Source organism: Branchiostoma floridae, chromosome 5, assembly GCF_000003815.2.
Source record: "Branchiostoma floridae strain S238N-H82 chromosome 5, Bfl_VNyyK, whole genome shotgun sequence".
In the NCBI taxonomy this organism is placed as follows: Eukaryota; Metazoa; Chordata; class Leptocardii; order Amphioxiformes; family Branchiostomatidae; genus Branchiostoma; species Branchiostoma floridae.
This window is the reverse complement of record NC_049983.1, coordinates 29,307,518-29,321,202: the sequence shown is the minus strand read 5'-3', so window position 1 is coordinate 29,321,202 and position 13,685 is coordinate 29,307,518. Positions and strand designations below refer to the sequence as shown.

Sequence of the window (13,685 nt, the reverse complement as noted above, 5' to 3'; positions counted from 1 at the left end):
ACTAAGTTGACCAAGCCTAGTATTAGACAAACTGAAAACCTGAGTCTGCACGGCCGTGTCGGGGGAGGGGGGCTCATGCTTAGGGCTAGGGTGGCACCAGTCCTAGTGTTCCCTCACTAAGAATGTTGTTCTTGCCCCTAAGATGTTGTTCTTGCCCCTAAGACATTTTTCTCGCCCCCGCAGTGGCACCAAGTCGCCCACAGAGACCCTAAGCCTGCACAGCTCCCTGACGGCCACCACAGCCGTGTCAGGGGGAGGGGGGCTCATGGTTAGGGCTAGGGCGGCACCAGTCCTAGTGCCCCATAGCTAAGGAGTTGTTCTTGCCTTTACAGTGGTACCAAGTCTCCCACAGAGACCCTGAGCCTGCACAGCTCCCTGACAGCCACCACAGCTGTGTCGGGGGGAGGGGGCTATAGTTGATAAGGGTTAGGGCAGAACCAGTCCCTAACTAAGGAGTTTTTCTTGCCCCTAAGACGTTTTTCTTGCCCCCACAGCGGCACCAAGTCCCCCACAGAGACCCTGAGCCTGCACAGCTCCCTGACGGCCACCACAGCTGTGTCGGGGGGAGGGGGGCTTGGCGTGGGCAGCTCCGCCTCAGCCTTCGCTGCCAAACTCCGCTCCAAGATGGACAAGGAGAAACGGTCTCCCGAAGCCTTCATCTCACTCCAGCTGGAGAAGGTGGGCACTGGTTTGTGTGCACATGTACATGTATGTGTGTGTGTGTGTCTGTGTGTGCAGACAAGGAGAAATGTCTCCCAAGACCTTCATCTCCCTGCAGCTGGAGAAGGTGGGGCACTGTTGTTATGTGTGTGTGTGAATGTGCTCACATTTATTTGCCCTGTGACCCTGCAGGCTCCATGTCAGGATCTGGTGTTGAATGGGGTTGCTGTTATAAGTTTGCGGTGCTTGTTGTATCCCTATTCTTGTGTAAATACTAGTAGTATAATCTATAATGTCCATGCACACCATTACAGGCGCCATGTCGGGACCTGATGCTGAACGAGTTCCTACAGAAGAAGACTGCCATGTCCACCATCCTGAAAAACCCTGAGGAGGTGGCAAAACTCAAAAGGTACGTAGCAAGAGAGTCTTAGTTCTCACAAACTGATCCATGAACACAGCCGACACTAACTTGACTTTGCTGTTTGAAGTAACCGTATCTAAAAAACCACAATTTCAAATTGATGCTTCAAGTGTGCTCAGCACAAGGATGTCGTCCTTTTATACTTGCTAACTGATTTTGATATCCCCATACGCAGGACCTTACTGATTTTGATATCCTCATATGCAGGACCTTACTGACCACATTCTGCCAGAGGTTCCATCAGCGTGTGCTGCAGTACTCCCTCCGCAGCCAGATCATCGGCTACATCAACAGCCTGGTGGCTCTGCTGGAGGAGTTCCCTGATATCAAGTAGGTTTATATTATAACTAAAGTAACTGTTACAGTTAGTATTGCCACCGGTTAGCTTATACTACATCACAGCCTGGTGGCTCTGCTGGAGGAGTTCCCTGATATCAAGTGGGTTTATAAGTGTTACAGTTAGTATTGCTACAGGTTAGCTTATGCTACATCAACAGCCTGGTCTAGGAGTTCCCTGATATCAAGAAGGTTTATAACTGTAGTTACAGTTAGTATTGCCACCGGTTAGCTTATGCTACATCAACAGTCTGGTCACCTGCTGGAGGAGTTCCCTGATATCAAGTAGGTTTAGAACTGTTACAGTTAGTATTACCACTGTGACAGGTTAGCTTATACTACATCAGCAGCCTGGTGGCCCTGTTTAGAACAGTGCTATTGCCACATGTTAGCTTATACTAATCTGTAACATCAACAGCCTGGTCACTCTGTTTATAATAACAGTACCATTGCCACATGTTAGCTTATACAACATCAACAGCCAAATTTTCGACTGACCAACCCTATTCATTGTCAAGGAATGGGCAATCCACTGCCTCCGTGAAGTCATGTTATGCAGATAGAACATGTGACAAGTGGATCATAAGTTGGAAAAAGTCTACCGACACGTTTAACCCCTAGCTTTTCCCTTACCATTGTTTGCTGTCACATCATCTGCTCCAAAATTCTTTTAGATGTAGTCTGAGATTTGTTGCCTTGAGTAAATGTGATGTACCTGTCTTGTTCATAGGAGAACTTCCAGATTGGAACAGCGTATTCCCATTTCACCGGTGTGCGATTTTTAAAACATCACTCTTGTTTTTGTCTTGATCAGGGAGAACTACTTCCAGATCGGCACAGCAAACCCCATGTCGCCAGTGTATTTTTAAAAAATCACTCATGTTTTTGCCTTCTTCAGGGAGAACTACTTCCAGATCGGTACGGCAAATGAGCGGAAAACAGACCAGGATGAGCTGGCGGGGCTGGTGCCGGATGCCAGGTCAGAAGGGGTGGTTAATAGGTTAGAGTTTGGTTAGGTGAGGTTAGTGGGTAAATAGCAGTAATGGGTTATGGTTTGGTTAGATGAGGTTATTGGGCTAGGGTTATGTGCTTATAACAACAATAAATTAATTGTTCAGTGTAAAGATTTGTGCGCCTCCTATATTTGTGTGCTTTAAGTCCTTTTTCCATTGATGTTTTTATTGCCTATACAGTATGTCAATGACATTGAAAGTGTGTGCTCTGCAGGGTGATGAAGAAGCGCCCGCGGCGGATCCTGACAGCAGACGGAGCAGCCCTTGTGAACCTGTGGTTCGTCCCGCATCACTCCGAGGTGCTCGTCATGTTCAAGTCTGCAGACGACGAGACCTGCACAAGGGTAGGCTGTGGAACTTTGTGTGCTTTAAGTAGGGTCCAGATCTGAACACAATCTGAATGACGGGATACTTTTCGTTCGTTCAGTTACCAACTAATTCTAACCAGGAGATCAGCTGCTGCCAGTGAGCCACTTTACTATTAGGCCAGGTTCTATGCTGATGACTGTTTTCTACTCCCCCAGTGCCTGCGCCTGACGCTGAGAATCGTGTCCAACCTGCACGACATCTGCCACTACCTGTGCGCGCACTCCAAACTGGGCAGCAACACCTCCATGGCAGGCTCCGAGCCCAGAGGCTTCGTCACAGCAGAGTGGGGAGGGGTGGAGGGCATCGGTAAGGAAATGTTGAGATCTTTTACAGCATATTAAGGTAGGAAATTTTGAGATTACTTAGAACATTAAGGTAATGACTTATTTACATGGATTGCTTAAGGCATTGATGAGGAAACTTACCGAATTCCTGAGAGTATCGGCAAGTTTGGGTATGTGAGGTTTATGACCCAACTCTATCTCCATGAAATGTGACACACTGACAGGGATGAGGTAACTGCCCATAGTGGATCCGAAAATCTTGTGGCTGTTGATGAACTGGTAAAGTGAGGGCGCCTGATGGGGCTGCAGTTGGATACAATAACCCTAAAGAATTGGCAGATAGGCTGGAGCTGCAGATGACTAGAATAAACTGCTGATGAATAGAACAGGGCTTTTTATGGACTCCACGAGTGCAAACTGCAAAATTTCACCCCGTATCAACAGCTACATGAAGCTAACCCAGAAGCCCTGAACTGGTGGCAGTACTAGAAACAGCATGAGACACAGGATATGTTGATGAACTCTGACCTGTATGGTTGTCATGTGCCCTGCAGGTGTGGACCTGTGTGAGATCTAGGATATGTTGATGACCTCTGACCTGTATGGTTGTCATGGCTACAGGTGCGGACCTGCGTGAGATCCAGAAGCAGCTGGAGCACCTGCCGACCCCGCACGACCCCCAGCAGGCTGCAGACTTCCTGCAGCTCCGCAGGGACGTCATGTTCCTGGAGTTCGACGCAGCGATTCGCCACTGCATCCGGAACACCTTCCTGACTACGGGCAACATGCAGGCATACAGGGTAACGTTTATGTTTTGTGTCTGTATTTGCGTGTATTTCTGTGTGTGTGTGTGTGTGTGTGTCTGTCTGTCTGTCTGTCTGTCTGTATGTGTGTGTGTGTGTGTGTGTGTGTGTGTGTGTGTGTGTGTGTATCTGTGTCTGTCTTTGTGTGTATCTGTGCACCTCAGCATATTTGTGGTCAGCATAACTTAAAGAGTACCTGGATGGATTGTGGTAATATTTGGTCTGTGAATAGTGTAATTGATGTAAATGATAGAGTGCAAATAGAGTGCAGGTTTGGGCCCCATAGCAGCTTGCACCGGAACTCCATCTGTGTTTTTGCCTCCGTATCCACAGTATAATTTTCTGTGTAATTAAGTTAAACACGGAACACGAAAGGTGTACACTGAGACTGGGTATTTATAATTGCCCTAATGATGAAATACTGGACACAGGTAGATGTTGGGAAGAATTTGGTGCCCTAAATCTTGTGTAATCATAAAGTTCATGTACCTCCCAACAGGCAGTAGCAGACAACATGAGGTTTGGTCTGGGGAAGCTGAGCAGTGAGCTGGAGCCCAGTCTGTACAGCATGTCCCTGCCCCTGCCCCAGCCTCTACAGTCTACTGATGGACAGGCACTGGAGCTGTTCCCATGGAGATCCTTCCAGCACAGGTACGCACACACCTGTACAGGTACACACCTGTCTGTACACACCTGTACACACACACACACCAGTCTGTACAGCATGTCCCTGCCCCTGCCCCAGCCTCTACAGGCTGCTGATGGACAGGCACTGGAGCTGTTCCCATGGAGATCCTTCCAGCACAGGTATGTACACCTGTACAGGTACACACCTGCACAGGTACACACACACCAGTCTGTACACACCTGCCCAGGTACACACCTGTACAGGTACACACCTGTCTGCACACACCTGCACATGTACACACCAGTCTGTACAGCATGTCCCTCCCCCTGCCCCAGCCACTACAGGCTGCTGATGGACAGGCTCTGGAGCTGTTCCCATGGAGATCCTTCCAGCACAGGTATGTACACCTGTACAGGTACACACCTGCACAGGTACACACACACCAGTCTGTACACACCTGCCCAGGTACACACCTGTACAGGTACACACCAGTCTGTACAGCATGTCCCTCCCCCTGCCCCAGCCTCTACAGGCTGCTGATGGACAGGCACTGGAGCTGTTCCCATGGAGATCCTTCCAGCACAGGTACGTGCACACCTGTACAGGTACACACACACCTGTACAGGTACACACACACACACCAGTCTGTACAGCATGTCCCTGCCTCTACCCCAGCCTCTACAGGCTGCCGATGGTCAGGCACTGGAGCTGTTCCCATGGAGATCCTTCCAGCACAGGTACGTGCACACCTGTACAGGTACACACCTGTCTGCACACACCTGTACAGGTACACACCTGTCTGCACACACCTGTACAGGTACACACCTGTCTGCACACACTTGTACAGGTACACACCTCTCTGCACACACCTGTAAAGGTACACACCTGTCTGCACACACCTCATTGAACACACCTGCCTGTACACACCTGTCTGTATAAACCTGCCTGCACAGGTGCACACCAGTCTACACAGCTACACATGGAGAACCTAATCCAACAGAGGTACCCAAGTATAATGGACTACTAGAGATGAACCAGTGTCTACATTTTCAAGTGACAAATTCCTGACAGTCTCGAGAAGTTGCACATCTATAATTTTTTATGTAGTTACTGTATGCAATAATAAAACCTGTCATGTAAATAAATAAATTAATGTCCCCCCCTGCAGATATGGACCGTTCCCAGGCATGTTCCCCCAGTGGCACCAGATCGAGCACAACATGCAGCTGTGTCTGGCAGGACTCACCGACGTCGACAGGTCAGTCAACATACAGTATACCCTAACCCCTACTCTAACCCCTACTCTAACACTAACCCTAACCCCTACTCTAACACTAACCCTAACCCCTACTCTAACACTAACCCTAACCCCTTCTCTAACACTAACCCTAACCCCTTCTCTAACACTAACCCTAACCCCTACTCTAACACTAACCCTAACCCCTACTCTAACACTAACCCTAACCCCTACTAGCTTAAGTGGGTGTGTTGATGTGCAGGGCTGGAGCTAATGGGGAGATCCTGGGTGTGTTGTTAGCTTACGTGGGTGTGTTGATGTGCAGGGCTGGAGCTAATGGGGAGATCCTGGGTGTGTTGTTAGCTTACGTGGGTGTGTTGATGTGCAGGGCTGGAGCTAATGGGGAGATCCTGGGTGTGTTGTTAGCTTACGTGGGTGTGTTGATGTGCAGGGCTGGAGCTAATGGGGAGATCCTGAGTGTGTTGTTAGCTTACGTGGGTGTGTTGATGTGCAGGGCTGGAGCTAATGGGGAGATCCTGAGTGTGTTGTTTTTTTGACGTGTAGGGCTGGAGCTAATGGCGCAATCCTGGGTGTATTGGTAGCTTCCACGGGTGTATGGTAGCTTACGTGGGTGTTTTGATGTGTAGGGCTGGATGTAAAGGGGAGATCCTGGGTGTGTTGTTGGCTTCCAGGGGTGTATTGTAGCTTACGTGGGTGTTTTGATGTGTAGGGCTGGAGCTAATGGGGAGATCCTGGGTGTGTTGTTAGCTTACGTGGGTGTTTTGATGTGTAGGGCTGGAGCTAATGGGGAGATCCTGGGTGTGTTGTTAGCTTACGTGGGTGTGTTGATGTGCAGGGCTGGAGCTAATGGGGAGATCCTGGGTGTGTCGCTGCTGATGGAGGACATTCTGGTGAGCGGGTCGCCCGGCGCCATCTCCATGGAGTGGGTCGAGGACTCAGACGACGAGGGCGACCCTGCGGGGAGGGCGGCGCCGCAGAAGTCCCGACCCATGAGCAGTATCAGCGGCTACGCACACTCTGACAGGAGCGGCAAGAGCGAGGCGCAGGGTGAGGGTTTTCAGCTGTTTGCTCTGGCAGTGCAACGCTTCAGACCACTTCTGGATTGGAATTATGCCCGCTTTAGGAGCATCTCTTATCCCTAAGTCAGAAACACCAAGCTTGACTCAATATGAGAAGCAGTGGTTATGGATCAAGGATTCTCAGGAAATTTCCCACCCTATATTATATATTAGGCTGGAATGGAACTCTATTGATATCAGTAGTAGAGCTCATAGATAGTATTACATGTCAGTTACTGTTACAATCTTGCTTAGCACCAATACAAAAAGAAGTACAATGTAGATACAAGAACAATAAGAGTGGCAATGACATTTGTTTCCTTGCTGTATTCCAAACCTGATTCACCATTTCCTCTGACTTGTTGTGTTCCAGAGAAGAAGCCTGTCTTACCTACACTTGCGTATGTCACACCAGATTCACTATTTTCTCTTGTTGTGTTCCATAGAAGAAGCCCCTGTCTTACCTACACTTGTGTATGTCACACCTGATTCACTATTTTCTCTTGTTGTGATCCAGAGAAGAAGCCCCTGCCTTACCTACACTTGTGTTTGTCACACCTGATTCACTATTTTCTCTTGTTGTGATCCAGAGAAGAGGCCCCTGCCTTACCTACACTTGTGTTTGTCACACCTGATTCACTATTTTCTCTTGTTGTGTTCCAGAGAAGAAGCCTGTCTTACCTACACTTGTGTTTGTCACACCTGATTCACTATTTTCTCTTGTTGTGATCCAGAGAAGAGGCCCCTGCCTTACCTACACTTGTGTTTGTCACACCTGATTCACTATTTTCTCTTGTTGTGTTCCAGAGAAGAAGCCTGTCTTACCTACACTTGTGTTTGTCACACCTGATTCACTATTTTCTCTTGTTGTGATCCAGAGAAGAGGCCCCTGCCTTACCTACACTTGTGTTTGTCACACCTGATTCACCATTTTCTCCTGTTGTGTTCCAGAGAAGAAGCCTGTCTTACCTACGCTTGTGTATGTCACACCTGATTCACCATTTTCTCTGACTTGTTGTGTTCCAGAGAAGAAGCCCCTGCCTTACCTACACTTGTGTATGTCACACCTGATTCACCATTTTCTCATGTTCCAGAGAAGAAGCCCCTGCCTTACCTACACTTGTGTATGTCACACCTGATTCACCATTTTCTCTGACTTGTTGTGTTCCAGAGAAGAAGCCCCTGCCTTACCTACACTTGTGTATGTCACACCTGATTCACCATTTTCTCATGTTCCAGAGAAGAAGCCCCTGCCTTACCTACACTTGTGTATGTCACACCTGATTCACCATTTTCTCTGACTTGTTGTGTTCCAGAGAAGAAGCCCCTGCCTTACCTACACTTGTGTATGTCACACCTGATTCACCATTTTCTCCTGTTGTGTTCCAGAGAAGAAGCCTGTCTTACCTACACTTGTGTATGTCACACCTGATTCACCATTTTCTCTGACTTGTTGTGTTCCAGAGAAGAAGCCCCTGCCTTACCTACACTTGTGTATGTCACACCTGATTCACCATTTTCTCATGTTCCAGGGAAGAAGCCCCTGCCTTACCTACACTTGTGTTTGTCACACCTGATTCACCATTTCCTCTGACTTGTTGTGTTCCAGGGAAGAAGCCCCTGTCTTACCTACACTTGTGTTTGTCACACCTGATTCACCATTTTCTCCTGTTCCAGAGAAGAAGCCCCTGTCTTACCTACACTTGTGTATGTCACACCTGATTCACTATTTTCTCATGTTCCAGAGAAGAAGCCCCTGTCTCGGCGGGAGAACCCTCTGGAGGCCCACCAGCTCCTCAAGGACTTCCTGTTGCTATGGAAACGTCTGGAGGCCTTCAAGCAGGAGTGGGGGGAGCGGAAACTGGCCGTGAGCAGCCTGGAGAACCCGCGGGACTACCGGACATTCTGGTAGGTCAGGGGTGAGGGGTCAGGGGTTACAGCCTGGAGAACCCGCGGGACTACCGCACATTCTGGTAGGTCAGGGGTTAGGGGTCAGGGGTTACAGCCTGGAGAGCCCGCGGGACTACCAAACATTCTGGTAGGTCAGGGGTTAGGGGTCAGGGGTTACAGCCTGGACGACCCAGGTTAGGGGTCAGGGGTTATAGCCTGGAGAACCCTCAAGACTACCGCACATTCTAGTAGGGTCAGGGGTCAGCTCTTATGGTATGGTCAGGGTTTGGGGTCAGAGATTACAGCCTGGAGAACTCGTGGGACTACCGGACATTCTGGTTGGTATAAGGGGTCAGCTACTCTGGTAGGGTCAGGGGTTAGGATTCGGCTCCTCAGGGGTTAGGGGTCAGGGATAACAGCCTTGAGAATTTCTCCATGTCCGTGACAACTTAGACATGTGAATTGAGTACATTGTAACTGTTACAACAGAAAGGTTTCATTCAACTGTCAATAGTATTATAATAAATTACATGTAAATAAATGTGTGCTTTAGTGATCCTGTCTCCTTAGAGCTACACGAGTTGTTTATGAGTCTTTATGACGTGTTGTTTATGACCACGTACTTTGAACCATGAACTTCTGGAATGAAGTTGATCAATCTGACCCTTTTTTCCCCAGTAAAATGTACAAAGCAGAGGTGCACTACCCGGTGCTGAGGAGTCTGGCCAGGAGACTGGGACAGGTCAGTACTGCTGGCTTTGGGCCTGCATGGGGGTTTCTGGCGTTTACATGTAACAAAAACAGTTGTGATGGCCTGTACTAGTACATGCAAGCTTGATGGAGAACGAGCCAGGGAGGGGTACTTGTAAGGGGGGAGTTAGGAGTGAGTGGCTGCCCACGTGGGTGATTGAGCACTGTATTTATAGGAACGCTGCAGTTTGATATTGCTTTCATTGAATTGCCACAGTGACACTGTACATTACATGATGGTTTCACAGCCATGCAAAGCATAGGCAATTTGTTTTGTGTACAAATGTACCAGAACACATTAAACAATCAAGAACATGATGCACATCCTCCAAAACTTCTATCTCACCAACTCCTTAGCAGCTGCTTAGAGCATCTCCCTGACAAGATTGTGTGTCCTTCCCCGCAGGGTGACGACTATGACGGGCTGGTGTCGGATGACGAGCCGCTGGTGATGCCAAAGGGAGCGTCAGAGTTCGAGACCAGAGTGCAACAGGTACTAACATCTGACTGTACAGACTTGACATTAATTGGTCGTGAGGGTCGTCAGGGCAACAACAGATCTATGTCACACTTCATAGAGTGAAGTATTGTTTTAGGCTTGTTTGTGTGTTTCACAGCTCCCACTTCTTTTTTTTGCCCTTCCTCCATGTTACCGAGAAGGTCCTAACTCAGCGTGGGTGTAGTAAGTCTGCAACAGTAGAAGCTGTTTCATTGCACACCGGAGTTGCCAGACTGAGTGTATTTTGTTCAATTACCCAGGTGGGGAAACAATGCAAAGTTATCCAGCTGGACTGTATGAGTTTGGGATTTGGGGATTCCATGCATTAAACAGAAGTGCGAGGTAATCCAATGTGCAATTACCTGGCTTCCACTGTATATCGATATTCCCCTCATTCGTTTGTTTATTTGTTTGTTTGTTTTCCCTACAGCTTTTGAAGCTGCTGGATAACTTGGAGTGTCACATGATCTACGAGGTGCGGAGGAAGATCTCGAAAGAACACGGGCTGGTTCTGAACGAGCGCGGGCGGGAGGAGACAGCGCTGCCGACAGACCTATGGAAACGGCCGGTAAGTACCAGGGGGAACAGGTAGGGGGCGCTGCTGTACAGTACCACCAGCTGTTGTACCAGGGGGAGCAGGTAGGGGGCGCTGCTGTACAGTACCACCAGCTGTTGTATCAGGGGGAACAGGTAGAGGGCGCTACTGTACAACAGTTGTAGGAATGGGGGGAAGTGGCCACTAGGTTCTTAACAGGCAAATGTAAGCTCATTGTCATGGATCGGAAGTCATGTTCAGCCACAGGTATCATTACATGTATCGGACTATACAGATGTCTGCATACCTCTAGATACACTATCATAATTCATGACCAACCTGGCTTTAAGTATCCAAAGTCTCCCTCACTTGTTCTAAGACTAAGAGTTTTTTTAGAATTTTGAGAATTAGGGAAGTAACGTGAAGTTGCCTTTTGTGTTCTGTCCCCTTCAGGCCATGAAGGAGAGTTTCACCATAGCGAAGCCCCACCTGGTGGAGGACTTCTCACAAGCCCTGATGTCAGAATGTCAGGAAAACGGAACATCCATCACCTTCTCCAAGGTCAGGGGCAAGAACATTTGTCGTCCACTGAACAGGAGCTATCTCCAGCTTAGAATAGTTTCTTTCCTGTTTAATGATTGGAAGTTTATTTGCAAGTTCGTGCCCGAGGGCTAATTGCAAGTACATGTACATGGTATACACATATTTAATGTTTGGGAGTCCATGATGTTAGTTTTTGGTATTAGATCTGTCATTTTATGCTAACAAAAATAGATTTGCTTCAGTTTCATGACAGAACAGTCAGATTTTTAGATGGATGGAACAAAATACTTTTTTTCTGTTCTGACAAGCTAATTTCTTAATCCATTGGCAAGTACTGACAGAAAGTGTTGGAAACAGCCTGCATTGAGCAATTGTAAATATGATGACGTCCTATAATAACACAGTAGCAGCATTGCAACCAGTGTGCATGATTAGTTAGCAGTATTGCAGCCAGTGTGCATGATTAGTTAGCAGTATTGCAGCCAGTGTGCATGATTTGTTAGCAATGTTGCAGCCAGTGTGCATGATTAGTTAGGAACACAGCTTCAGAATTTGTTTGACTTGCACACTTAGTCTACTGAAAATATACCTGTCAGTTCATTAATGCGCTGTAACAATAATAACTACAGTCACACACTCACTATCCAGTTTATCATCTGTGTTTATTTTTTCATCAGGATCACCTCCGGACATGTCTGTCCCAGCTGGCCTCGGCCGTCATGGGGCGCGAGAGAACCACCTACGAGAGCTACACCATGTTCTACGAGAACCTGCTGCGCCAGTACCACCAGCTGATGTACCAGAAGGAACAGGTAGGGGGCACTGTTGTACAGTACCACCAGCTGATGTACCAGAAGGAACAGGTAGGGGGCACTGTTGTACAGTAACATTAGCTGAGAGAACCACCTACGAGAGCTACACCATGTTCTACGAGAACCTGCTGCGCCAGTACCACCAGCTGATGTACCAGAAGGAACAGGTAGGGGGCACTGTTGTACAGTACCACCAGCTGATGTACCAGAAGGAACAGGTAGGGGGCACTGTTGTACAGCTGATGTACCAGAAGGAACAGGTAGGGGGCACTGTTGTACAGCTGATGTACCAGAAGGAACAGGTAGGGGGCACTGTTGTACAGTACCATCAGCTGATGTACCAGAAGGAACAGGTAGGGGGCACTGTTGTACAGTACCACCAGCTGATGTACCAGAAGGAACAGGTAGGGGGCACTGTTGTACAGTACCACCAGCTGATGTACCAGAAGGAACAGGTAGGGGGCGCTGTTGTACAGCTGATGTACCAGAAGGAACAGGTAGGGGGCACTGTTGTACAGTACCACCAGCTGATGTACCAGAAGGAACAGGTAGGGGGCACTGTTGTACAGTAACATTAGCTGAGTGAACCACCTTCGAGAGCTACACCATGTTCTACGAGAACCTGCTGCGCCAGTACCACCAGCTGATGTACCAGAAGGAACAGGTAGGGGGCACTGTTGTACAGTACCACCAGCTGATGTACCAGAAGGAACAGGTAGGGGGCACTGTTGTACAGTAACATTAGCTGAGAGAACCACCTACGAGAACTACACCATGTTCTACGAGAACCTGCTGCGCCAGTACCACCAGCTGATGTACCAGAAGGAACAGGTAGGGGGCACTGTTGTACAGTAACATTAGTTGATGTACCAGAAGGAACAGGTAGGGGGCGCTGTTGTACAGTACCACCAGCTGATGTACCAGAAGGAACAGGTAGGGGGCACTGTTGTACAGTACCACCAGCTGATGTACCAGAAGGAACAGGTAGGGGGCACTGTTGTACAGTACCACCAGCTGATGTACCAGGGGGAACAGGTAGGGGGCACTGTTGTACAGTACCACCAGCTGATGTACCAGAAGGAACAGGTAGGGGGCACTGTTGTACAGTACCACCAGCTGATGTACCAGAAGGAACAGGTAGGGGGCACTGTTGTACAGTAACATTAGTTGATGTACCAGAAGGAACAGGTAGGGGGCGCTGTTGTACAGTACCACCAGCTGATGTACCAGAAGGAACAGGTAGGGGGCACTGTTGTACAGTACCACCAGCTGATGTACCAGAAGGAACAGGTAGGGGGCACTGTTGTACAGTACCACCAGCTGATGTACCAGAAGGAACAGGTAGGGCCGGCGCCATTATACATTGTAGTAGAGAAGTAGTCTTTTACATGTAAATGTACTTCAAAGTCCCAGAATTGTAATTTCTATGGACCAACTACTAGTAATTTTCTTTATTGTGTTAACCCCCAGGAGCTGAAGCACTGCAGTGCTGGTGCAGGAGAGCCCCCTAGTGATTCCCTGGTGGAGGTGCAGTGTCAGCTGGCTGACAGATACGGGGAGCTCATCCTGGGTAAGTCTGGTGCATCCTGGGTAAGTCATCCAGGATAAGTCTGTGCATTCTGGGTAAGTCTGGTGCATTCTGGGTAATTCTGGTGCATCCTGAGTAATAGACGACTTGCACACTTCCCATAATTCACAGTGCCAGGGATACGGATGTAGTGACCCGTGAGGTCATCGGGGGAAACCAACCAACAGCTACAGTGGTTAGTGCTGGCTACTTTATACTTCTGGCCACAAAACTTGTAAAATTCTCAGCTCTATAA

The 13,685-nt window shown here is 48.4% G+C and overlaps 1 protein-coding gene across 1 annotated transcript in view; it reads left to right on the top strand.

The window, feature by feature from the left end:
• LOC118416421 overlaps nucleotides 1-13,685 on the top strand; it is a 59,859-nt gene that overhangs the window by 27,850 nt on the left and 18,324 nt on the right. Inside the window, 19 exon segments of the mRNA XM_035821518.1 lie at nucleotides 495-678; nucleotides 975-1,072; nucleotides 1,292-1,414; nucleotides 2,319-2,399; nucleotides 2,648-2,777; nucleotides 2,958-3,108; nucleotides 3,708-3,886; nucleotides 4,389-4,540; nucleotides 5,686-5,775; nucleotides 6,611-6,822; nucleotides 8,579-8,741; nucleotides 9,402-9,465; nucleotides 9,880-9,966; nucleotides 10,403-10,554; nucleotides 10,963-11,068; nucleotides 11,728-11,913; nucleotides 11,964-12,410; nucleotides 12,463-12,693; nucleotides 13,333-13,432. Coding sequence (XP_035677411.1) covers nucleotides 495-678; nucleotides 975-1,072; nucleotides 1,292-1,414; nucleotides 2,319-2,399; nucleotides 2,648-2,777; nucleotides 2,958-3,108; nucleotides 3,708-3,886; nucleotides 4,389-4,540; nucleotides 5,686-5,775; nucleotides 6,611-6,822; nucleotides 8,579-8,741; nucleotides 9,402-9,465; nucleotides 9,880-9,966; nucleotides 10,403-10,554; nucleotides 10,963-11,068; nucleotides 11,728-11,913; nucleotides 11,964-12,410; nucleotides 12,463-12,693; nucleotides 13,333-13,432 — 2,936 coding nt within the window.